Below are 24,664 nucleotides of genomic sequence, written 5' to 3'. Positions count from 1 at the left end.
GGGGTGTTCATTGGCTTTGAGGGAAAACCATGGCTCCCCGAGGCTGCAAGAACAACCACTGAAGTGAGGCTTGCTGTCCCTGGATAAAGGCGTGCTCATGGTTTTGCCTACCTACTGATGGATGAGGTCATGGCTAGGAATAGGCACAGGTCACTCTCAGGGCCTCTCTGTCTCTTGGACCCCAATTTTAAAGATGGCTGAACTGTTTTTCCACCTAGAAATCTCAGCATCTTTCATGGAATAGGACTGGTTGCAGCTGAGATCATGTGCATGCGCACCTCACTCCTCCCACCATTACCATCTCCGCCAAGACCCTAAAACAAGTATTCTTGGCCCTTCTCTCCACTCCTCCATTAAAGGCAATTTTATTTTTCTCGTTCCTGTTTCCAAAACAGTTTATCTTTTTTTTATCTCCTTGGAAGAAAAGTATTCCACAAATCAAAGGTATCATTAGTATTGTTATTATTTTGCTATTGAAATCTCTTGAATTCACTCGGGATTATTCATGTGCTTTTTTTGGGGGTCTGCACTATAATACTGCCTAAGTCACCCCCACTGAGCAAAACAAAAATGAAAAATTGCATCTTCAGGCCTAATCTCTGGCTCCACCCCATCTCCTGCTGGCCCTGGCTTTCACCAACAGAGGCACACACAGCAGGCAGGGCTGCTCCTTGGTACAATGCCTAGCTCACTGCTGCTATGCTCTGAGCTAGATCCTCCTTCCTGTACCCATGGCGCGCTCTCAGTGCCATGCTGAGATGCTGACCCTCCCCCCACTCCCCACACACACTCTTGTGCCCCTGGAGAGCTCCTTTTCATTCCCCCATAGATCTGAGGGCTCCCTGTTGGGCAGCAACCACTGAAGCCACCCCCATGCCCTACTGGCGGGCCTCATTCCCCCACCCAGAAGGTTTGCTAAAGGAGTGGTCACACATCCTCCTTGGCAGTGGTGCTCTGACCTTTTGAGATAAAAGAAGTGGTTCTTCCTCCCCTAGAGGCTGTGCCACTGGGGTGCCAGCAGCAGGGAGCCCCATCCGTATCACTCACATTATTGTTCCTTCTATGACATTTTTGGGTGAGGACAAGTTTTCCCAGGGTGGCTCACTCCCAGTTTCTTTTTTCAGATTCTTCCCCCACCCCCACTCCCCTACACCAACCCCTCCCCCCTTCATTTTGGGGGCCCTGCCTGACTTGTTTGTGCTCTTTACCCAAGCTCTTCCTGTACACTCCCATCCCCAAGAGAGCTCCTGGCAATTCGAGCTTCTTGCACGGGCTTCTCTCCCTCCACGTTTCCTGTCACCCTGATGGCTCCTGCATCATGGCCAGCTCTCATCACCCACTCTGTCCACTCTGTCTGATGTTCTTCTGTTTCCTGGGAGACTCAGGATGTCTTGTAACTCTGCCATCCAATGGCTACCTGGCTCTCCTTTTGATGTGTCCCAATCATCAGAAGAGCATCTATTAAGGAAATGGACTCAGACTGGTCTTCAGTTAGGGAAAAGCACTCACAGGAAAGGCGTGTGTGTGTGTGTGTGTGTGTGTGTGTGTGTGTGTTTACCCTAAGTGTTCAGTAGAGCAAGGTGCATAGGCAAAGCAAACACACGTTCTAGGTAGGGCAGAGTTGGCATCCTGTGAACATCCCATCACTGGACAGGCCAGGACACTTTGGGAATACTGAGTGGAATGCCCGTACATGGTGGGAACACTTTCCCTGGAGTATGTGCAGTAGAAGCCACCATGTCTGTACCACTGCACGTTGCCCAAAGTGTCTCGGAACTTAAGAAGTGAGAGAAGCAGGGAGTCTTCAGTCATGCTGAGACTCTATTTCTTCAAAGCCACCTAAGCTGTGTGCGTGTGCAGGGTAGACAGAATGAGGCTGGAAGACTAAGGAGGGCATAGAAGGAAACACTTGTGGTGAACTCAAATAATAAAGGGGAAAATGTAGCAAGTTCTAAGTTTACAGATGACAAGGGAATCGACTCTTCTCCACCCAGGGGCAGAACATACCGTTTCTCTGCGGGAGGCAAATTGTGCTGTGACATTATCCTTCTCTATACAAAGCATGGCCATCCTGACAGCTGAGGGAAGAGGCATCCCCAGCAAGAGAGAGAGCCACAAATAGCATCTGCTGGCAGCTCTCCATTCCCTATCAGAAGCCAAACTCAGAGACATCGGCCTGACCCACACAGGAACAGGAGACTGTCCGTTCTACTGCTACCTTAACAAGAAATACCTCATCCCAGTCTGCATGAGAAACCCAAACTTTCAAGAGAAAGAGACAGAACATTACTGACATTAACTTCTGCCCTCTCTTAAGGGTTGTGGGACAAAGTAAAGGTGGAACCATTGTCAAAAAATCTGGAGGGGAAAGATGATTGAGATGTGCTTTAGCAATTGACTCACATGCTAATGAAAACTTCACGACACTGGGGTTTTCTGGATCCTGGGGAAAGAGCATGGGGACTGCATTCTCAGAACTTCAGGAAGACATACAGGTTCCCACTGGGATGAGTGCTGGGTAGCAGGCGGTCATGCAACCAGCATGACCTATATAGCCCTAACGAGACCCCTGACTGCTTGTTCCCTCTGACTGGAGGACTGTCCTGACCCTTTATGCATTTCTGTGGGAAAGCATCCAGAGGGTTTGGTGTGTAGGAGGCAGGGTCTAGGTGAGTGGTTGTGTGAGTGTGTGTGTGAGCGCGCACACCAATTATGGTTGCAACCTCACTCCTTGGTTAGGAAATCACAGTGGGGGTTGTCTAGAAACATGATCTGCTGTGTCTAATAGTTTGACCAGTATATAACAGTAGGTACAATGAGATGACATATGTATATGTGTGTGTATATATATATATATACCCACATATATATGTGTGTATGTATGTGTGTGTGTGTATATATACATATATATGTACATATATATATATATAAAAGAAAATCTTCTGGGGGAACTTACAATGCTCCACACAACATCCATATTTTTAAAACTGTGTATTAGGGCAGAGAGATGGCTCTATGACTAAGTAGGCTTGCCCCCAAGGCTGATGAACTGAATGTGACCCCCAGGAACCCCATGGTGGAAGGAGAAAACTAATTCTGCATGTTGTCCTCTGACACCAACCCATGCACTATTACATCCCACCCCCAGCATGAGAGCAGGCACACAAAAATATGTAGATGGATTGTCATGTAATTTTTAAGTGTTTGGCAATCAAGTAAAAAGATCTTGATAGCACATTGCAATGAACCAATCAAATATCTTCCCTCTTAAGTGTATGGCGATGCTCCTATGTTCATGAATCCTAGTGTTCAGAGCAGGAAGCTACTTAGATTGCCTGGGTCCACTTTGTTTTCAGTGTCTTCTTGAGCCTGCTTTGGAATTCTATGGACTAATACATCCACTGTTGGATATTTCAAGCCAAGTTCAGAACACCAAGAATAAGGAGATAATACAAATTGCACTGGGCTGTGGTTTCTTCCTACTGCCCTCAGGGCTAAAAATGGACGGAACAGAGCGTTTACCCTTGGTAGGTAAATATTTAAAGATTCATATGAGGCAGTCAAGAAATAGCTTGGTACTGAGAAAGGAAAAAGCACAGTAGAAAATACACTCTGTAATGCTTCAGGCAGGCAGGGAAGCACTTAGACACCTATGGGCTTCTCATGCCAGTCTGAGAAAGTACTGATCAAGCTTCTAAAAATACAAAAAGACTGACAAAAACTTGCATGAGTTCCATGCAAGTGTGTGTGTGTGTGTGTGTGTGTGTGTGTGTGTGTGTGTGTGTGTGTGTTAAGGTCCCCTTTCTCCCCTCAGGGACTCTACAGGAAACTTCCCAAGTGAATTAGTTAAGAAGTGAAGGAGAATGCGAGTCAGTATATGAGTGTGTCTGTGTGTGGAGTGTCTATATGCAAGCGTGCACACATCCCGTCCATACTATAACCAAACTTGCCTCTCTCTACAGCAGGATTCTGGGATGGTTCTTACTCACCCAGCTTGCAAACATGTGGAAACGCTATTTATGTTCATGTTGCTGTAGGGAGTCCTGGGCGGATGTACACAACAACATGAATGCGTGTGTGAACTCATTATAACCCTGCTTATACACGCTTTTACACATACTTGTAGCGTGAGGACTCCCTTAAGTTTAATCAGGAGGGAATGACCGCAGCAAAGCTTTAACTGCACAGATAAGGGGGGAAAGCTACAGTGACCACAGGGACCAGGCAAAGACAGAAAGAAGCCTGGTTTTACTTATTATTTGTCTTCTCCTGACAAGAGAAGCAAGGAATACATGCTGCTTGCTTGCAAAGGCAGCCATCCATGGTGATGTTCTGCTTTCTCGAAAACTTTTACCCTTCATTTAATCAACAGATGGACGTTGTGGATTTTTCTGAGAGTCCTGTCCCTCCAAGAGCTGTGCTGGCTGGCACAAATGCTGCCTCAGATGGCAGAGGCGGCATTGGCATTCCAAAAGAGTGGGAAGGAACCGGTTTACTTGGCCCCTTCAATCTCAATTCCACAGGTGACTGTTGATGCCTTTAGCTAAGTAGGCGCTTAGTTCTCCCCCCACCATGACCAGCCCCATTGCTCTCAGTGGCAAGAAGCCCAGAGGTAGTAAAGTTCTTTCTGGAGAGTCCACCTGCTAGGCTGCAGAAAGGAAGCAATCAGCACTAGGGGCGAAATTCCATTTCATACATTGAATCCAGTGGTTGGTAGGATTCAGAATTCAGCCTTGCTCAGGGAAGCGGGTGACATTCAATGTAACTCTTTACAAGCTTTCTTTCCCCTACTCACTGTAAATACCCGCCTCAGTACGTTCCATAATCGCATCCTTTTCTGCAGCAATGCAAAGCTCGCACAGTAGATTTGCTTTAAACACACTCTGGCAAGTTAGACCTTATTTGAGCTGAAATCTCCACCTATGCCAGGCTCCTCTTCCCCAACCTGGCTGCAACGACAAGCGGGCGCCCAGAAGTTCCGTGGCCTGGCCACATGGATACTACCTAATTAACATACCGGGTGCATAAAGAACTCATCTGCAACGGAGAGTTTGAGTTGGACATGGACCAGAGAGGAGAAAGTGCAGCCTTCCCTGTTCTCCCAGCCCCTTCCTTCAGAAGGGAAACCAACAGTACAATATTGTTGCATTTGCGAACGATAAGAAGCGACGTTATTTACTGCCTCTGAGCCTGCTTTGAGACCCGCGGCCAGTGCGAGTTCCCAAGCCTGCCCACCTCCCAGCCCTTAGCTTCCTGCGCCCTCCACCACCGCCGACTTTGCTCCAACTCCGGCGCGCCGGGTTCCTACCTTGACTGAAGAGGAAGAAGCAGAGGAAGAGCAAATCCAGCTGGAAAGGTCTCATTCCTCAGCGCGCGGGCAGCCGGCGGGGCAACTTGGGCGTGCAGTTAGTTTCTCTTCAAGCGCGGCGGCTGGGCTCGCGGTGCTCAGCCTCCCCCGCCGGTCCTCCTGGGTTCGCGCCGACCATCTATCTGCTCGTCGGTCCGTCCCTCCTCCGGTCCGCTTAGGTCTCCTATTGTCCCTGGATATCTACAGGCAGCCAAAACCAAATGCTTGTTTTTAGCCGCCTCGGGAAGCCGGGATCCTCAGCAATGTCCCCACTCGGAGCAGATCCATTCTCTGGCTCTTGGCATCCCAGGCACACGGCTTCCTCTGGCGGGCTCCTCCCACGGCGAGCGAGAGAGCGAGCGAGCAAGCGAGCGAGTGACGAGTGACAGAAGGGCTCCTTTCACAGAAGCTGGGGCGGGGGGAAGAGGGAGGGGAAACAGGTCATAATTAAAGAGGAAACACTTGGAAAGGGGGACGCTTTGCAAAACGGGAGGGTTGCAGAAAGGCTGTGCTTTCCTTCTCTTCCCCAAACAGAGGGATATTCCGCTTTTGTTACCATTATTGACCAGAACGCTTAGTGAGAACCAAGCGGAGCTGTGACTTTTTCTTCACAAGATGTAATGTTGTTAAACGGGAGTGAAGTTACCGATGATTAGACTCGTGCACATGCATCAAAATGTGCCTGCCTCGCTGTTGCACTAGGGACTGGTAACTGGGCTATAAGGGAGTAGGGAGAGGCCAGGAGGGGGGACATCTTTCCTCAGCAAGGACTTGGCTAATGTGTGTGCCCAAGGATAAGAGAGTTGAATAGATAAGCAAGCTTTGCATTTGGGGGACATTCCTGGTGTGTGTGTGTGTGTGTGTGTGTGTGTGTGTGTGTGTGTGTGTGTGTTGGTAGATATGTGGGGGGGGGGAGTGGGGGAGTGGGGGTTGATAAGTCCTGACTGTTTGGATCTTAGTTTGCTTTGCACTGCTCCTAGAAAACAAAATGCAGGGACAAGAGCGAACGCAGGCAGGTTTGTGACACACAGCTATTTGTTATTATTATCCCAGTCTGTGCCTTTCCTAACAAGGACGGGGAGCTGCGCTCTGTCTTTGCATTTGGAGCCTCTCCCCTAATGAGCACTCCATCACTCTAAGGATGCCTTTTCACCAAAAGGTGCTGTGAGTCTGATTGCCAAGGAGAGGCCAAGGTCATAGGCAACCGTTTCTTAAGAACCTGCAAGTCTTTTACCTGTCATGAAATCCACACTTGAATCAAACTCCATTTCCTCTAGGACATCAACATGAATTTATCTAGGTCTATTTACTTGATGGACAGACACTTAGGCATGCCTAGAATAAGCACACCATGGGGGAAAGTAAAATAGACCAGCTGGAAAGGTCTCTAGGAGCAAAGTGGAAGTTGGGTTCACATGAGGCACACACTATAAGCATCTTACAAAGCAACACACAAAACTCTGGAGTGTTATCTAGAGTGGGTGAAAGGGGACAGAAGGGAGAGAAGAGGAAAATGAAAGATGCTCTCTCAACGTGTGCCATTCAACATTCAATTATAAAACCAATCATTACTTTCTGCAGTCTTTGGACCTTAGGGAGTCCTTTTAGGAATCTCTTACCCTTCCATCAGTATTACAGGTATGGGGCCTTTGCTGGCTGCAAAACACATTCCAACTTTGAGTTTCCATGTGGATGTTAACTGAAAAAATATGTATCTTAGAATTTATGAACAACAAAGAAGGAAGCAGGGATACGTGCCCGAGCAGGTACGGGTACGAGCTGATGATGTCCGCCAGTTGGCATCAAAGATCCATAAATTAGTAGGTGTCTGCTTTGTTGACTTTTCCAATCTTAACATTGTAGCTTATTTAACCACATTTCTTAGAGGGTATTGAACATATCCAAGGGATATCTATAAGAAAGGTAGGTGTGTGTGTGTGTGTGTGTGTGTGTGTGTGTGTGTGTGTGGTGCTGAATAACAGAGGCAATCCCATCAGCCAAATTAGCCAGGCACAGAAGCAACATTAGTATGGCCTTGGTCCATTAGCTTGGCATATGAGATAATGCAATAAAATATAAGAGGTAAATCAGAAACATAAAATGGATGAATAATAATCCCGAGAAGCATATGGCATATAACACACGAAGGGTGAGGATTTAGTATGTATAATGCTGTACATTATTTGGTATGTATAGTATAGTAGTAGTTTTTCACTAAATATTCAGGGCCAGGGGAGATGAAAGGTCTGACTCCCACTTCAAAGGCCAAAGCATGCAGCGAACCAACCCCGCTAAGATGTAGAAGAAATGTACCTGCCCAGGCAGCATTTGATATTTTAACTAAAGATTTATCCTCACAGCTGTTGGTGAATTTTCATTGCAAGCTTCTAAATGGCCTGCGGCCCAGGTTTGCTTAATTCAGCCCCTCTGGGGGAAATATTAGATAAACAGGGTCATGAGGCCAGTGAAGTGTGCAAGGCGCAGCCGGACATCAGACACACATAGCAGTGTATGCGCATCCCACAGGGAAGGCAAGCTCAGTCTTGAGAGAGGAGTGGGAGTCCAAGGTTGGGAGAATCACGTTTTTGCTTCCGAGCTAGTTCCCAAGATCTGCCTCATGACCTCTAGAGCTGGTTGCAGAACTCCCCTTTTCCAGCCAGTCAGGTCTATTCCTCCCCCCCCCCCCCCCCAGCTCAACCCGCCCCCCCCCCCCCATCCACCCGGTTCACTCTCTACCTCAGCCTCTAGTCTCTCGCAGAAAAAGAAAAGGCTTGGATTAAGTAATGAGCTGCCTGCCTATAAAAGGACCAGGAGGCGTTTTTAAGCCCTGAGTGCCGGAAAACCAACGGCAATCTTCCGCGGCCACCACGTGGGGCAGAGAGAACGCGAGTGGTACCTGCAGCACCCACAGGCTGCCAGGCTCTGGCGCCGGCCCCGACGGCGGCCCTGCCATCTCCGCCCGCGCAGGCTGGCGGCCTCACCTCCTCCGCGGGCTCGGTTAACTTCCCGACGCTGCAGGATGCCCTGCTAGCAGTTCGCAGCGAGGTAGAAGAGAGGCAGGCGGCGAGAGGACGGCTCCACCTGATGGAGAAGCTTGGAGAGTCCTTAGAGCCTGAGTGCGCGCCCAAGGAGAGCGAGCACCATCCTGAAGGCAACCTCACCATCTAGGGGGTGACATGCATGGGTCGGGGTTTCAGAGCACACAGCCTGCGGGGCTTGTAGCTATCAAGAGACAGCTGAAAACCAGCAAGTTGGGAAGCCGCCCAAATTCAGCTTTCAACCTATATGCAGACTACAGGTCTCTTTGGCGTCCACTGTACAAGGCTGGGTCCCTCACCAGCAGGTGGCACCCTCTCCAGTCTTTCTTCTCCAGGCTTGTAACCTGGGAGGGGGACTTCATTAGGCTCTCGGACCCCTTCCCCAGACCATTCGAGCGCGCCAAGGAACAAAATCCCTTACCTCCACTTTCCTGCGGGGCAAGCAGGAAGGAGATCTCCGGGAGAGCCGCACGCAGCTGGGTGCCCACAGAGAATCTCAATTAGCCCTGGGTTCTGCTACTTGCAGGCCAACAAGTTGCAGAAGGGTCAAGCTCCACCGGGATAGCTTCCAAGCCCTGTTCTTTGGCAGCCAGCATGTCCTTTGGGTTTTGTTTGTTTGTTTGTTTGTTTCTGAAATCAAAGGAGAGTACTGTTGCTCTATGTCTTGAACAGGCTGGCCTTCAGACAGACCCTACAGATTCAGGCTTCTTCCGGTCCCAGTGGCAACCTTACGGTTGACCTTTGTGGCTCTCCATCTGCAATCACTAACGATTATTGCCTGGGTTTTCCGCAAAGGCTTGGTTTGAGTTCTTTAAGGAATTGTAGAAAGAATACATGATTTCCTCTTTTTGGAAAGTTTGTCCTTTACTTGGGGAGAGGTGTGCACAGGTGCATACCTATGAAAAACCATAAAACACCTTACTGGCTTTTTAATAAGGCAGAAATTGCCCTGAAGGTCGTCTATCAAGGACCATTCTTTCTAGACTGGATCAAGTTGATTTGCCTGAGGACTTGGAGGAAACTGCAGGGCTGAAAGATGCCAGGACACGGGGGTTGGGCATAGGGGGAGGCGGGCATACTGTAGCCCCGAGCCTCTGCTGCTCCTTCCTGCTGGCTTCCCACCACACCCTTACTTGATGGACCCATGTGTATCCTTAGGACCCCTAAAGAAAGGGAATGGCTATTCTTTAGAGTCAGGCAGTCAGCACAGAATTCCCAGCTCATGACATCTTTGCAAGAGATACATTATACACTGTATTGTCTTTTGATTGTTACACATTCTGCCTGTTTGGTTGAAACTTTCTTGCCAGAGATTTAACACACTTTGAAGGGGTCCCTACTGGGAGTTCAGAGTGAGCTGGCTCTCTATGCCGGTGAAGTTAATAAGGGCTGGAAACTAACTATATACACTTCCAGAAACCAAATGGTTTATAGAGGCCTCTCTGGGTGGCAGCCATCTGACCTGGACAGGGACAATCTTCCAGCCTATTTCTTTTTCATTTCTCTGAGCCACGTTTCTTGCTCACATCAGTGTAGCTGGATTATAAGACCTTAACCCCTGTTCACTGTGGTTGGTCTCTCTGTTGCAGTGGAAAGGGCCAGAGGAACCAGGTGTGCAGTTTTGTAGAGTATCTTCCAAAGCCCAGGGTGTCTGCTCCCTGATTCACCCAAGATTAGGTCCAGCTGTGTGGGTATGTCCACTTCTGGACCATCTTCTGGTCTGGACACACACACACACACACACACACACACACACACACACACACACACTTTTTTTGGGTGTGTCTCTTTCATTTACAGAATGACTACTCCAAATGACTATGGATGTTTGAGATCCTCCTCAAACCTAAAACCCTTCTGTTTTTGAGAGGCCACAGCTGTCAGCATTATGAGATTTACAATAGTGTCTCCAATGCCATCAGCGTTAGGGTAGATTATTTCAGCGGTACATTCCTGGGAAATTAGCCCCCATGAAGTCTCCTGGGGCTTCTCTGATTTCAGAGTTTCAGCTTTCTCTCAGTGGCTCCACATGCATTGTACTCCGGGTCCACAACTTGCTGTGCATTTTCCTCCTCTCCTTCCCCCCCCCCCCCTCCTCACATGCAATCTGGGTTCTGGATTCCAGAATAGATTTTCTTCACCATAAATCCTATCATTATGTTGAATGCAAACCCTTTATTAACACGAGAATGATGATGGCAGTGCAGCTGATGGGAAAAGAATTCCTGTGAAGTCTGTGAAGACCACAACACTTTGCACTTGATCCTAACATGAATCACATTTAACTGCCAAATATATTTTCTTTGATACTCTGGCTGCTCCGTGCATGTGGGAAGATGTCACTCTAGTTCACTTGTGTCCCTGCTCTCACTCTAGCAGGCAAGAAACACCACACACACTGCTTAATGAATAACAAAGCTTTACCTAGTGGCCCACATCTTGCTTCCTGTTTTCTAAATCCAATTTAACTTCATCCTCGTTCTGTTATTAGACCATTGTCAAACATCTGGCATGTGCCTGCCACGCTCTGGCTGTATTTTATGGGGATGGGTAATGAATTGAGCCTATATATAGTTTGTGAAATGCGGAACACACTTTAAGATGCACGGCACTATAGAAATGAAAGATATTTTTATCTTTTTAGCATCATTCTGCACAAGAATATGATTCTCTGGCAGCCCCGTTTAAGAACAATAGACCTGTTTAGCTTTGACACACTCATGCGTTCAGGGCTCTGGGTATTGAGTTCACATGGGAGAGGCATTATCTTTCTCAGTAAAGGCCCAAAGAGTATACTCTTTACAGGGAAGAAAAGACAGGGTGAATATTGTAAAAGGAGGTGGTGGTGCCTGTGCTTTGTCTCATTGGTAGCTGTGTAGACAGGTCAAGACCTGCATCTAAGCTCCAGGGACAGCAATGAGAAAAGGCCTCAGCATCTTTATTCAGAGCTTGGAACAGGTCTGGCGTCATTTTGGAATATGCCATGTGCTCTTTTTGTGTATATGAATAGGCTAATTATGTATAAAATATTGGAAGACAAAGATGAAATTCCTGTTATATGACTAATTTTTGATATTCAAAGTCAGAGAAATTATGCTACATTTATTCTTTTTCTCTATTATTTTCATGCTACCCCAACCTTAGCCTATGTTATGAATTAGTTTCTGTTTTATATAACTTTTTCTTCTTTCTTTTTCTCCCTTCTCCCTTCCTCAATCTTTTTTCTTTTCCATACTCACATAATAAAATGATATACTTCCACATACAAGATATTAAAATTATAATATGCAAAGTTGCCTGAGTTTATGTGAATATAGAATTTTAAACACACAGACACACACCACTTTATTATTTACACACTAGCAATGAAGCTCCTATTCCAACACCCCAAACTCCTCAACTCACAGCCCAACTTCTCTCATGTCTACTTGAATCTGTACATCCTCTCCTTGTAGTGTGGCCCCCAGACATGCATATCCCCCTCCCATGTTTAACCTGCTGTTAACTCTGTTTGAAATACATTTCTGTAATAGCTCCTCAGGCTTGAATGTGTGGAAAGTAGCCAACTTGGTCTGCTAGGGGGCTAGAACAATAGCCTGCTGGCTGCTGAATTGAACAACAGAAAGTTCTTTCCCCATAGATATGAAGGGCTGGAAGTCCATTACCAAGATGCCAAACAGAGTCAGGTTATGACAAAAGTCTCCTTTCTGCTCTGTAGCCAGCTTTTTTTTTTTTTTTTTTTTTTTTTTTTTTTAATGTACTCACTTGGCCTTTCTTTGGATTTGGGAGAACCTTCTTTTTTCTTATGTGGCCATGAACGCTACTGTTTTGCTACCTGAACCTTATGACCTAATTTGTCCTTATTGCTACCCAAAGGCTCTATCTGTAAGTACAGTACTACTTATCATAAATATCCAAGGGGCACAATTTAGCCCATCAGGTCCTTAACACTGAGCACACGTTTTTATGTCGCACTGTATCAGGCAGGTCAAGCCACCATGCCATTCTGGTCTCAGCATCATACTCCTTTGCAACCTGAAATTTAATCATACCAAATTAGTTCACTGATTCCAGTCAACAAGGAACTCATCCACACTGTACAGTTTGCTGTACTGTTTCTTCTGCCTGGTATGCTTTTTTTCTCCCCCTCACTTTATTCTGTCCCTTTGGCAAATGGTAGGTGTTCCTTGCATCAGGTGAAAAATCTGCGCAACTCAGCTTTCTTTTATTGCAATAAAACATTGAGGTAATCAACTCAAAGAGAGAAAGGAATTATCCTAGCTCACAGTCTCAGAGACTCTGCTCTGTGATCAAAGGCTTCATTGTTTTTGGACTAGTGGTGAGCAGCACATTATGGCCGAAGCACGCGTCAGAACAGAAATGTTTACCTCCTGAGCCAGGAAACAGAGAAAGAAAGAGAGACCAGGGTCCTTTATAAAAGCGTATGGCCATGTATGACCCTCAGTGGCCCATTGGGGACAGTCATACAAACTATAACAAATGCCGCTTGCAGGGTTGCCACTCTGCTTCTCCCCTTGGCCAATAATGAATGGCTTCCTTTTGTGATTATAATATAATTGCACCGTTTCCCCCTTTCTTATCTTCCTTCTCTTATGCACCTACTTGCTGTTTTTTCAAACTCATGACCTTTCTTTTTTCATTGTTGTTATCACACACACACACACACACACACACACACACACACACACTACTAAATACATAAATATAGCCTGCTCAGGGTCTATACTGTTACTTGTATGTATGTTGTAAGTAGCGTCTTCATACAGATTTTTTTTAGTGTCCTTACAATCTCTTGTTACACACCTGTTATATTGCAATTATATTTATACATTTTCAAAAACTAGATGTGAGATCTTCAAGACTTGGGACCATTTCTTTTGACTATGTATTTGCCTATCCCAGAGTATATAAAACCCAATGTCTGGCCTATCGTAATTGTTTGCTAGTTAGTGTAAAAGGAAATAAAAGTCAGCTCAAAGTACTACTGTCCTTTGTATATCCACCGCATTGAGTATCTATGCTTTGAAATTCTCTTCGTTCATCACTCAATGGCTTTTGAGCAAGCTGGAGACAGAAAAGTCCACATTTGTCTACTGTAGGAGAAGGTTGGAGAGAAATACTTCTGACAACATTTTGAACCCAACCTGAGTCTTGGGCAAATGTGGGAAGTGATGCCATCAGTCTGTATAAATCACTACCCAAGTCTAGCACTCACATAAAAAGAGCTAGAATCCCCTGTTATTCATATTGCTTAACCACACATTTTCAAACCAGCGCAGAAGCTGTCACACTCTATAACAATTATGCAGACATAGGTTCAAAGTAAATGAGAAAAACCAACATTAATTTTCCCTACACTAGAACCAATTTGAATAGAGTTGATGGTTCAGTGTTTTCCTGAAGTCTGTGTGTCTCTTCTTCATCTTTTTAGCTGCTGACTGGCTGAGATCGGAAATCAGCAGTAGCAGAGACAATTCCTCTTGCATCTTGCCTTTTTGTACCAGCTTAGTACAGCTCCACTTGATTTTTGACTTTTTTTGATCATATAAACCTAGAGGGTAAGTATAATATGGCGAATCTCAACGGGAAGTCCTTGAGCTCCTGCATCTGCATCCGTGTGTTACGCTTTGAATATGGGATGCTCCTCAACAGCCTTGTGTTTTCTTATTCTGTTCCCCGGTTTGTGGTGCTATTTGTGAGAGAGGCGTTAAGATTTGAGCATGTCCCTTGGATGGAGACGCCTGGTGGCACTCAGAGGAAGGATAATAGGTCATCAAAAAGAGACTCGATACCCTATGAGCATATACAGGGGGAGGAGGTCTCCCTCAGTCACAGACATAGGGGAGGGGAATGGGGGGGGAAGCGGGAGCGAGGGAGGAATGGGAGGATGCAAGGGATGGGCTAACAACTGAGATGTAATTTGAAGAAATTAATAATTAAAAAAAGGAAAAAAAAAAAAAGAACAAACAAACAAACAAGCTCCAAATAAAATATCAACACATGGATGCAGTAATCTTTTTAGAGGTTGCAAAGATAATTCAATGTTAACGAATCACATTTACAAACTAAGCGGAAATGGGTTATCTAAATAGATTCAGAAAGAGCACCCACTACAGTTCAGCATACACCAAACATAACTAATAAACCCCTGGTGACAAGAGATACAGAACCAGGCCAGAAAGGCGGGGAAATCACAAGAAGGGACAACTGGGAAAGACACTCCCCAGTCAGGAGTCTGGTTGACTCCAGCAACAGCAGAGCAGGAATTCTCTGATCTTTCACAATTACCAACTGCTCCAGGCCTTTCTCTTCTCCCAGATGAAATCCACCATTCTCAAAGAATCACACCGGAAAGTCCATTTACAGAGAAAAGGCGTGTGCTAAACTCCTTGCGGAAGCCCGTGGCTCCTGGGTTTATATTCTTGGATTATAATTCCATCCAAGCTTCTCCATGGCCATCTAAAACCATCTGAAGAGACGGGATGGGTAGCGGGGGATGTTTCTCATCAAGCCTCGGAGACATAACTCTGTGGTTACCAAAATGTTGTGCCATACAAGTGTTAAGAGTATTAATTGCTTACCTCCTTTTGAAGAGCCTGCATTCACACTTTCTTTCCCCCATGATCCCTTGAGAAGCACACACTTGGTTATGTCAAACTTTCTTCGGGGAGCCTGTCTTTCTCTTAAGCTTCTACTATTAGCCTGTGTTAAACCATATTCAATATAAAATTGCCACCTCTACTTCACTGTAAAAAAAAAAAAAAAAAAAAAAAAAGAAGTAAATCTTTGCTCAAGGATGTCAGTCACTGGGGGTCTGCCTATAAAGGGCACGTCTTGTCCTGGCCCCCTCCTCTCTTCCTTCCTGCTGCTAATGAGAGAGCGGCTCTATTCTGCTAATGCTTTTCTTGCACCGTGTCCGTCTGCCTCACCACAGCTGCCCAGCATGAAATAAGACCCTTGAACTTGTAAGCCCAAACAAACCTTTCCTGCCTTAGGTTATTGCTTTCAGGAATTTGTTTGGGGACAGAAACAAAAAACAACCCCCCCCCCCACTAACAACACCCTGCGAACTTGTTGCAGTGTGAATCCTGAAGCCCTCCACTAACCTGCCAGAATAAGAGTTCCTGATTCAGTGTTTCAACAATCCTTTCAGATAATCTTGATGTGTTAGAGGACTATTGTTGTGAGCACTTCTGTGTGCCATCACCCAGTACAACGATAAAGAAGTTGTATCGGAACGTGTTATATGTATCTTCTTTGTTTTCCTTCATCCTATTGGGTTGTTTTTAAGCAAATTCAACTCACAGATCATATGCTTCCACCTGTAAATGTATTCCCTGCACACTCAGGGCCTTTAAAATAGACAAAACACAACACTGTTACATTGTGTTACAAAACACAACATTGTTACATTTCTTAGATCTTGGTCAGAATCTCTAGACCTTTTGTCCTTAGATGATCTATTCTTAGAATATATGCAACAGTTTTAATATAACAGTTTTTTGGTCAAAAAAAGTCATCTCAACTGTGTCAGGCAGGAAAAGATTCTTTTCCTTTTGAGGATTAAGGATTTATTACCTGGAGATGGATGTCTGATCATTATGGTGGGTATCTCAGTCAGCCTAGGGTGCTACTGCTTAATACCATAGACTGGTGTCTTTGCCAGCAAAAATACATTTCTCACCATTCAGGAGCCTGGCACTATGTCTGCTTCTAACACCAAAATGCTTGTAGAGCTGGTGTATGGTGAGGCCTTACTTCCTGGCTTGACAATGGCCATCTTCTCATTAGCCCCACCCATGTGGGCCCCACACTCATGACCTAATTACTCCCCATGGATCTAAGGTCCTGCATCCTACTGCCATCCAATCAGAGATTAGATTTTCATTTGAATTTCCTTTGGATGGAACGAACACCCAGTCCATATTGAGGAGGAACTACATGCACATCAAAGAATTGCATCCCATTTAGTGTCTTGTTAGAATGATGTATGTCTTTGCCTTCAAAGAGACTGAATCAGAGCAGCTGATGGGGGTGACTTACAATGTGACTCAGTTGTTTTGCCAGAACTGGGATATATTCACAATGTATCTCCATGCTCCTTCATCCAGCTTTGTTTTGGTATGTGTGCTTGTATAAAAATTGGCTAAAGTTAAGTCACAAACCGTAACCTTGACTAGGTGTTATTTGATGAGGAGGTGCCAACCCATCACCCTGTTTTCATCAGCCACATGTGCTGTTTCCGTAACAGACACCTCATCCTGGGGCTGTGTTGCCTGTTCTCCCCAAGTCCTGCCATGCCTGTGAGTTTTTATTAGATGCTGAGAAACTCAAGTGAATATTTGATCCCACCTTCAGATGTCTGTAGCAAAAACTGACACTTGCATGGAGCATGATTTGATAGCAATATCTGCAAACTGTCAGGAAGGGGAGGGGATCGATACACTTAATTTACTTGGAATAATTCATTGCCTAACTGGAGTTTTCAGTGAGGCCAGACAAATCCACTCTGAACTAACTCACCCACCTGGGCTGGGAGGAAGGTAGTGAATCCATCTTTCGAATGAGATGTAAAGCTGAGTTTCTTGCTTTCACTAATGGCTCCCCTGCCTTTCTTGAGATGGGATGCTCTTTCAGTCCAGCTATTTTTCAAAGGGGCGGGGGAGATGTATGCTATTGACTGAAGTCTCCCATACTACTCCCATCAGAGCCAACTGTGTTTGCTCTCTGCTCTCTGCTTCCTCAGAGGTTGTTGGGTTTGGAGGTTCATTACACCTCAAGAGGCAAGGAAAGCACAGAGAGTCTTTCTGGGGCGGGAATGGGTGGTGATTTTTCTTACCAGTAGTAAAGATCTTTTTCAGGGGACTGGAAGTTGGAAATAAGGAATAATTGCACATGGCAGTGAGGGATCTTTGGAGTGGTATACTAAAGTCAAGGAGTCCCTTTCAGATAAATACTCAAGAGGCTTTAATGAAGTTTAAATGGCTGTGCAGTGATTTCTAAGTTTCCTGTCTCAAAGAACTGATGCTCACCCACCTGGGCAAAATGATTTAAAGCATGTGGTAGCAGCAGTCACCTGAGAGATTTAAGCTCTTTAGGAGGAATCTACTAGCGGCTTCTCCCTTAATACAATACAACCAGTTCTAATGAATGCTCAACATTGGCTAGTGGCACTGTGTTAGCAGAGGAAAGGAAGGAGACCAGAACTAGAGATTCCATTTGAAGTTGCTAACGAAGCTTGGGGCAGGATGGGATGTACTTATAAGGTGCCTTCAAATAATTATGCTATTACCGTCTATTTAGGAAGTGCCAGTCTCTATTTTAACTACATGAAATTCAGAGATGGCCTTGCCACAGACCCCAGTGAGCTTTGGGTGCTGCCTGACGTGTGAGAAGAGTTCATGGCAGGAAAACACTGGACTCTTAAGAGTCCAGAAAGCTCCTTGGAGAGCAGCCTGGACCTGGAATGTTTGGGGAGAAAACGGCCAATCTCCACCACCAAACTTCTTACCTGTGTGTTTCAATAGATTTATCTACAACAAAAGATAAGAGAGTTCTTCATGCTTGACAGCAGACTGATAAATAAACTAAGATCTCTCTCTGTCTCTCTCTCTGTCTCTCTGTCTCTCTCTCTCTCTCTCTCTCTCTCTCTCTCTCTCTGTCTCTCTCTCTCTCTCTCTCTCTCTCTCTCTCTCTCTCTCTCTCTCTCTCTCTCTCTGTGTGTGTGTGTGTGTGTGTGTGTGTGTGTGTGTGAAGCCTGTATACAACTTGCTCATATCTTGTAATTGGAGCATGGTGATATGTTCCTGTAATCCTAGCACTTGGGAAGGGGAAGCAGGAGGATGACAAGTCCAAGGTCATTCACTGCTACATAGAAAATTTAAGGTCCTTGGTCCTTGGCTTTGTAAGATCCTGTCACCTAAATACATAAATAAACAAACAAATAAATAAGAAAGAAAAGAAACCAAGATGTACAGGCCGCTGTCGCAAAGTACCTCCCAATTCAGTATGAAGCTATAAAAACAGGCATTATTTGATTTGGCTGCTATTTATGCCTTCATTCAAATGTTCTTGCTATAAATATTTATGGAGCCACCTGAGCACCAACTTTGCATCAGGCATTATGTGTGGCCACTGGCAATACAGGAATGTAAACTGTACACAAGTGTCCTTAGAGATCCCTTGCAGTCAGGGAGAGCAAAGTGAGAGGATAGCATAAACTTCAGCAGGAAGCCAAAAAGGATCCCAGGAGGCAGGAACTCTGGAAAGTAAGCACTTAGCTGTTTTCCAGCTGCCCTCAGCTGGGCCTTTGAAGGAGGAAAGGACAAGCTTCAAGCCTGAACTCGTCCCACCTGAGTCAGACCCTGCTACCCTTTGCCCTCTCATCCTCCCAAAGCACCATGATGAAGCAGAGTGCGAGAGGCATCGTGTAACGGAGGAGATTAATTCCTAATTTTGATTTCCTTTGAAGCGTTTTTACTTGCCTGAGTCAAACTTGCTGTGGAAGATGATTCATTACCATCTATTTTAAATCATGATCAGGAAGCACAATGACACCCAGAAATGACAGGGAATGTATTTCAAGAGAAGAAATTTTTAATTTTTTAAACTTTCTTTTTTGAATAATCAGGTTTTTTCCCCCTTGTAGAATATACTAGAAATGAAAGGTCTAAAATAATGTTGAGGATTTACTACCAATGATAGAATCCACATAGCAGTTATATAAGCAAAATGTAATAAAAGTATTTTCACTTCTTAAAAATCAAATATTATGGGAGCATATTGATTGCAATGAGAATATCTTTTTTTTAAACCTACCTTCCCTTGCATGCAACTGCAGAGAAAGCCACTACTAGTAATTTACTACGAACATTTCTAGTCTTTTGCTAGGCATTTTTGTACACATATAAAAATAAGTGCCTATACACACGCACATAAAGGGAGTCTCATATAATATGTATTATTTTGCAATTACATCTTCTTTGAATTTAACAATACATCTCATAGATTTTTTTCCCAATGATATTCTGCTTTAATATGCCTGGAGGAAACAGAAATTGAAGCATTCATTTCCTTTTGTGCTCTGCTTTCTCAGGGAAGGCTCCCCTCTCTCATTCATATCTGATCCAGGCTCCCACGGTAGCAGTAATTGCTGGCCAGCCCAGGGGAAGGGGGCAGGGAGGAGAAGGTGAAGGCAGAGGAGAGAATATGAGCCACACTGGGCCTTCAGGTTTTAACATCTAGTCCAAATACAGGGAATGGAAACTTGACTGAAGATTATTTTTTTTGAAACTTTTAGACAGACAATAATCAGTTGGCTTTGGGGAGTAAGATAGTCCTGACCTCAAACTATTCACTGGCAAGTCCATATTTGTTGATTGTTTTTCATGTGCAAAAGAAAAAAATTGCAAGTGTTTTAGTGATGTTCTTCCCAGCACTGCCCCTATGGAGGAAAAGAGAGAGAGGCGGGGGTTGGGGGGGGGGGGAAATAGAGGAAGAGAGGAAACCTGGAAGGGGAAGGAGATGGGGGAAGAAAGGTGAGGTGGTTTGGGAGGAAAGAGAGTGGGGGAAAGGCCTCCACCGTCTGCAGGCCTTTAGTGAGTTTCAGATACTTCTCATGTAGTGACTGATGACTTTGTTTTTTCAGCCACCCAGAAAGAAAGAGAAAAAAAAAAAAAAAAAAAAAAGGTCTCTGTAGTTTTTCCTAAGCTCATCTGCTCTCCATACTCGTTCCTGTCCTCAGTGGAGAGGGCTGAGTCATGAGAAGCCCTCTGCTTTATTTGGTTTTAGACTCAATTAACCACGGAGCCCTGACATCTTGTCCCTTCCTTATCTCCCAAAGCATAAGCAATCAAAACTTCAGTAGCATTGATTTTATATCGGTAAAGGAGATTAATGATTGAATGCATGAAACACAAAATATCTTGGTGCAGAGCCTGGGTAGATAGTTCAGCAGGTAGAGGCAGTTGCTCCCAAGTCTGATGATCTGAATTTGATTCCTAGGACCTTCCTGGTCAAAGGAGAAAAAACAAAACAAAAAACAAAACAAAACAAAACAAAACAAAAAAAAAACAACTCCCCAAAATTGTCCTCAGGCCCTCACATACTTGCTGTGGTACACAAGCACACACATGCACACATGCGCATGTACACCCAATCACACCCACACAGAGAAAAGAGAGAGGGAGGGAGGGAGAGAGAGAGAGAGAGAGAGAGAGAGAGAGAGAGAGAGAGAGAGAGAGAGAGAGAAAGTCTTACACATATAAACCTGACTTAGAATTTACATTAGTGTAGCTGGAGAAACAGGCAGAACATGTAAGTCTTCAGTGATGGTTCACTAAGTCCTGAAGAGCACAGAGGAAGTGACACCAGGGTTTCTAGGGAAGCTATCAGAGAGAACACATCTGGAGAACTACTGGCAAAACACTGACAGTCTTTGCATGTGGAAGAAACAAAGTTGATTCTCTGTAGTGGTCTTGGCAGAGAGGTCAGGGTGACTCCTGACATAAGATATGGTGTACTTGGTAGTTGGGGTCTGTAGAAATTATGGTTCAGCTCTTAAGAACGATTTCTTGTACAGAAGACAGGGGGTGAGTTGCCAGCACCCACAAGGCATCTCACAACAGCTTGTAACTACAGTTCCAAAGGAAGTGATGCCACCTTCTGACCTCTGTGGGCTCATGCATACGTGTGCTACATATAAATGCACTCACACACATACAGATAAAATAGAAATAGATAATTATTAAAGGTAAGGCACACTCAGATAGGACTCTAATGAAGTCTCATAAGATGACTGTTTAGAGCAGCAGTTCTCCATCCATGGGTCCCAACCCCCTTGGAGGCTGACTTATCCTTTCAAAAGGGTCACCTAAGACCATTGGAAAACACAGATATTTGCATTACAATACATAACAGTAGAAAAAATTACAGCTATGAAGTAGCAATGAAAATAATTTTATGGCGGGGGGGGGGGGGGGGGGGCGGTCACCACAGCATGAGGAACTGAATTAAAAGGAAGGTTGAGAACTGCTGGTTTAGAGGGTCTGTGTAGAGTTAAAGGGATGAGTGGCAGTGTTCTGAACACTGTCAGAGGTACAGAATCAATAGGAAGCTGTTATCACTCCTAACCCTGAAGTGGGAAAGGGAGGGATCAGAGTTATTGAGCCTTTTAAGAATAGGCCCACTGGGACGTGACCACCAGCAGGAGCTATTGTCCCAGAGGAAGGAAACATGCAGGAGACATTCGCCTCTCTTTCCAGCCAGTACTTCCACCTCTCCTGTTGCCTCCTAATGGCTGGATCTGAGCAGAAGGCAAGAAGGAAAGGAGCCTGAAGCTGAATTCCACGGAGCCAGCACCAGAGGGCACAGAGCAAAATGAAGGTGGAGAAAAAACTTTTAGTGGTGATGGTGGGGAAGCCAGGTTAATAATCATTTCTAATGGAGATTTAGACTGGAGACTAAGACTGGTCAAGGCAGAGATATGTGGACAAGTGTCATGTAGCTCAGGATCAAATAAAAAGGGCAAAGAAAGTACGGTCTATTTCACCTCAGTGTCACAGGAGCTAGAAGGATACAGAGTAAGCCACCTGTCACTGAATCTTCAGAGCCCTGATCCTATAGATAGCACAGGCTGACAGCGAATTCCAGACACAAGGCCCCTGCCTCTAAGGATAAAGCTAGACTATTCCAGGGAGATGGGAGAATGTCAGCATTTTTGCTGACACACAGGAGGATGTGCATTTTGATACATTATCAGCCACATAACCAAACTAGAAATGAACGATTACAATTATAAGCATTTACTCATTTACTTTGGCATGCAGAGTTTTGAATTTTGCCCTGGGTATAGTGACAGGCACAATGTGATCTTTGCATTTTTTTTCTCTTCTGAGGCTCTTTGTTCAAAATGAGTCAGGTGAGGTGGGGGATTCTAATTCAAACTGGGATAGGATAAGTGATCCAGCAGAGGCAAATGCAACATGTGCCAGAAGAATAGCAAAGTTGGAAGCTGATTCTGACTATGAACACTGAAGCAAGTCGACAAAAAAAAAAATCTCAGAAATAGAGGGCAGTGATGTGGATGACAACAGAGAAGTGATGATTTGTATATAGGTCGTGTGTGGGAGGGTATAGAGGAGCTGAGATGCAGGGAGTGGCTGGGTGCTGTGACAATGGGACTCAAAAAGTCAGTAGAGTTTGAACCACAGAGTACTGCCGAATACAATTCAGAGGTAAATGGGATGGAGACAGCCTGTGAAACATTTTTCTTTTCTTCATCTTTATTGCAATTGTTTGGAGCAATGTCCTCTAAGGGCCCATGTGTTAAAGTCTTAGGGGTGGGTATCATTATGAAAAGTCCTTTGGTTGTTGAAGCAATGTCCTGGAAGGGGATTATGGGAACTTTAGGTCTTTCCTCTTTTCTTTTTGGCTCATGAAGTGAATGGTTTTGCTCTGCCAAGCACTCCTGTCATCCTGGCTACATTATTCTAAGCATAAACAATGAGTGCAGATGATTACAGACTATAACCATCAAAAGTGTGGGTTAAATGACCTTTGTCTCATTAAAAGTAGATTGCATCAAGTATTGTACATAACCGAAGGCCGAGTTACACACTAACAAAGCCCTCACTTTCTTTTCAGAATGGTGATATCTATATAAAACATACATATGCATACATATAAACTACCAGCTTCCTCACGTATATTTACCACTGCACAAGTCTCATGTGACTGCACCCTCACATGGAGGTAGATACCCACTAGACAAGGTTTCTGAGAAAGCTGCTGTATGCTTAATAAAGAGACTCAGCTGCCCATACCATGTGTCTCTAGCTCTTGTCTTCATCTTCCTGGGTAGAATGTGAGGCCTAATGAAGAGCAGGCATCGTGTGTCCTTGGAAGAGCAGAAAAAGAATGAGAAAGAAGCAGGGTCTTTGGCCACTTCCTAGAACAGCAGCTTCTGTCTTGTGCCATCTTCCTAATTTTTTATTTTATGAGAAAATGAAACCCATAGTCATCATTTTTTTTTTTTTTTTTTTTTTTTTTTTTTTTTTTTTTTGGCACGGTGTGGGGTGTATGTGCGTGTAGAGGATGGAGAGAAATGAACTGTTTAAACCAGCCTATAAATTGAATGCTGGAGGTTACATTGCAGATGGTGAAGTCATTGGAGCCTGGAGAGTGACAGAGCAGACCTGAACTGAGTGAACTTTACCTCTAATGAGCATCCATCCTTAGACTGAAGAGTCTAGAGTTGGCCTGGAAGGATCTGGCTACTGCAAATCTAGCTCTCATCCTTGTTGGGCAGGTGGATCCGGGCTCTCACTTAGCATCCTCATGTTGAAGCCATGGTTTTCGTAGGAGGTCTCCGAAGGACCATCCCACCTCATAGTCTTGACTTGACCAATGTATTGGAGAGGTGTCAGGTGGAAGAATAGGGACTGGTTACAAAGTGACAGTATAAAGCCAGCCAGCCAGCCAGCCACACAGTTATTCTACGTGGAGAGGCAGAAAACAGTGAGGGGAACCAGAGGAGTGTGGATGTAGGAAATGGAGCTGGGTGTGAAATCAATGGGTCTCTCAGATCAATCCGGTGGAAGCTATGCTGCGCAGAGAAACTGCAGCTGACTGACTCAAAAGGTGAATAAAACACAAAGAATATCAAAAAGAGTGATTATTCTTCGATATTACAAAAATTTAGAATAGATTTTTTTCATAAGATATAGAAACAGTGTGTGACTTTCTCTCACACTCTTGGGAAGTCAGGGCTGCATAAGGCAACAATAATAAAAATAACTTTGATTCATGTCACATGTCCCCTCCTCAAGAACCCAAGGCATGTTTATATAGTTGTTACAAGTTTATCATCGCTATGCCCTTGCACAAAGGAGAAGAGAGGCAAGTGTCATCTCTCTCTTGAGTGACAGAAAGACTGTTGTGTGAAGGAGCAGGGATCTGCCCACGGTGCCAACGCTAGGCAGGGTCAAAGTAGAGCTGATATCAGACTCCAGTGACTATATAATAAGCTAGCCTCACCCCTGACATGGGAATCCTCTGGAAATTTGAGATGTGAGAAAAGCTAAGATTTGAATGTTCCCTTGTTACATATTAACGATTCTGAACCCGTATTCTAATAAATTCTTGCTGCCGCTTCCTTTCTTTTTGATACATTGGGCTTCTCTGCCGAGTCAGTCCTTTAGGCTCTGTTCTTACCCAAAGCTTTAAATGCCCACAGACACTAAGAACAAGAGCGAGGCTT

At 44.8% G+C, this 24,664-nt stretch overlaps 1 protein-coding gene across 1 annotated transcript in view; it reads right to left on the bottom strand.

The window, feature by feature from the left end:
* The window catches only part of Kirrel3 (kirre like nephrin family adhesion molecule 3), a 555,811-nt gene extending 550,049 nt beyond the window's left edge, over positions 1-5,762 (bottom strand). Inside the window, exon 1 of the mRNA XM_051156140.1 lies at positions 5,309-5,762. Coding sequence (XP_051012097.1) covers positions 5,309-5,363 — 55 coding nt within the window. The 5' untranslated portion in view covers positions 5,364-5,762. The remainder of the gene's footprint in view (positions 1-5,308) is intronic.
* Between the last annotated feature and the right edge of the window lie 18,902 nt (positions 5,763-24,664).

This window comes from Acomys russatus, chromosome 14, assembly GCF_903995435.1.
Source record: "Acomys russatus chromosome 14, mAcoRus1.1, whole genome shotgun sequence".
Lineage (NCBI taxonomy): Eukaryota > Metazoa > Chordata > Mammalia > Rodentia > Muridae > Acomys > Acomys russatus.
This window is presented reverse-complemented; position numbering and strand designations above follow the sequence as displayed.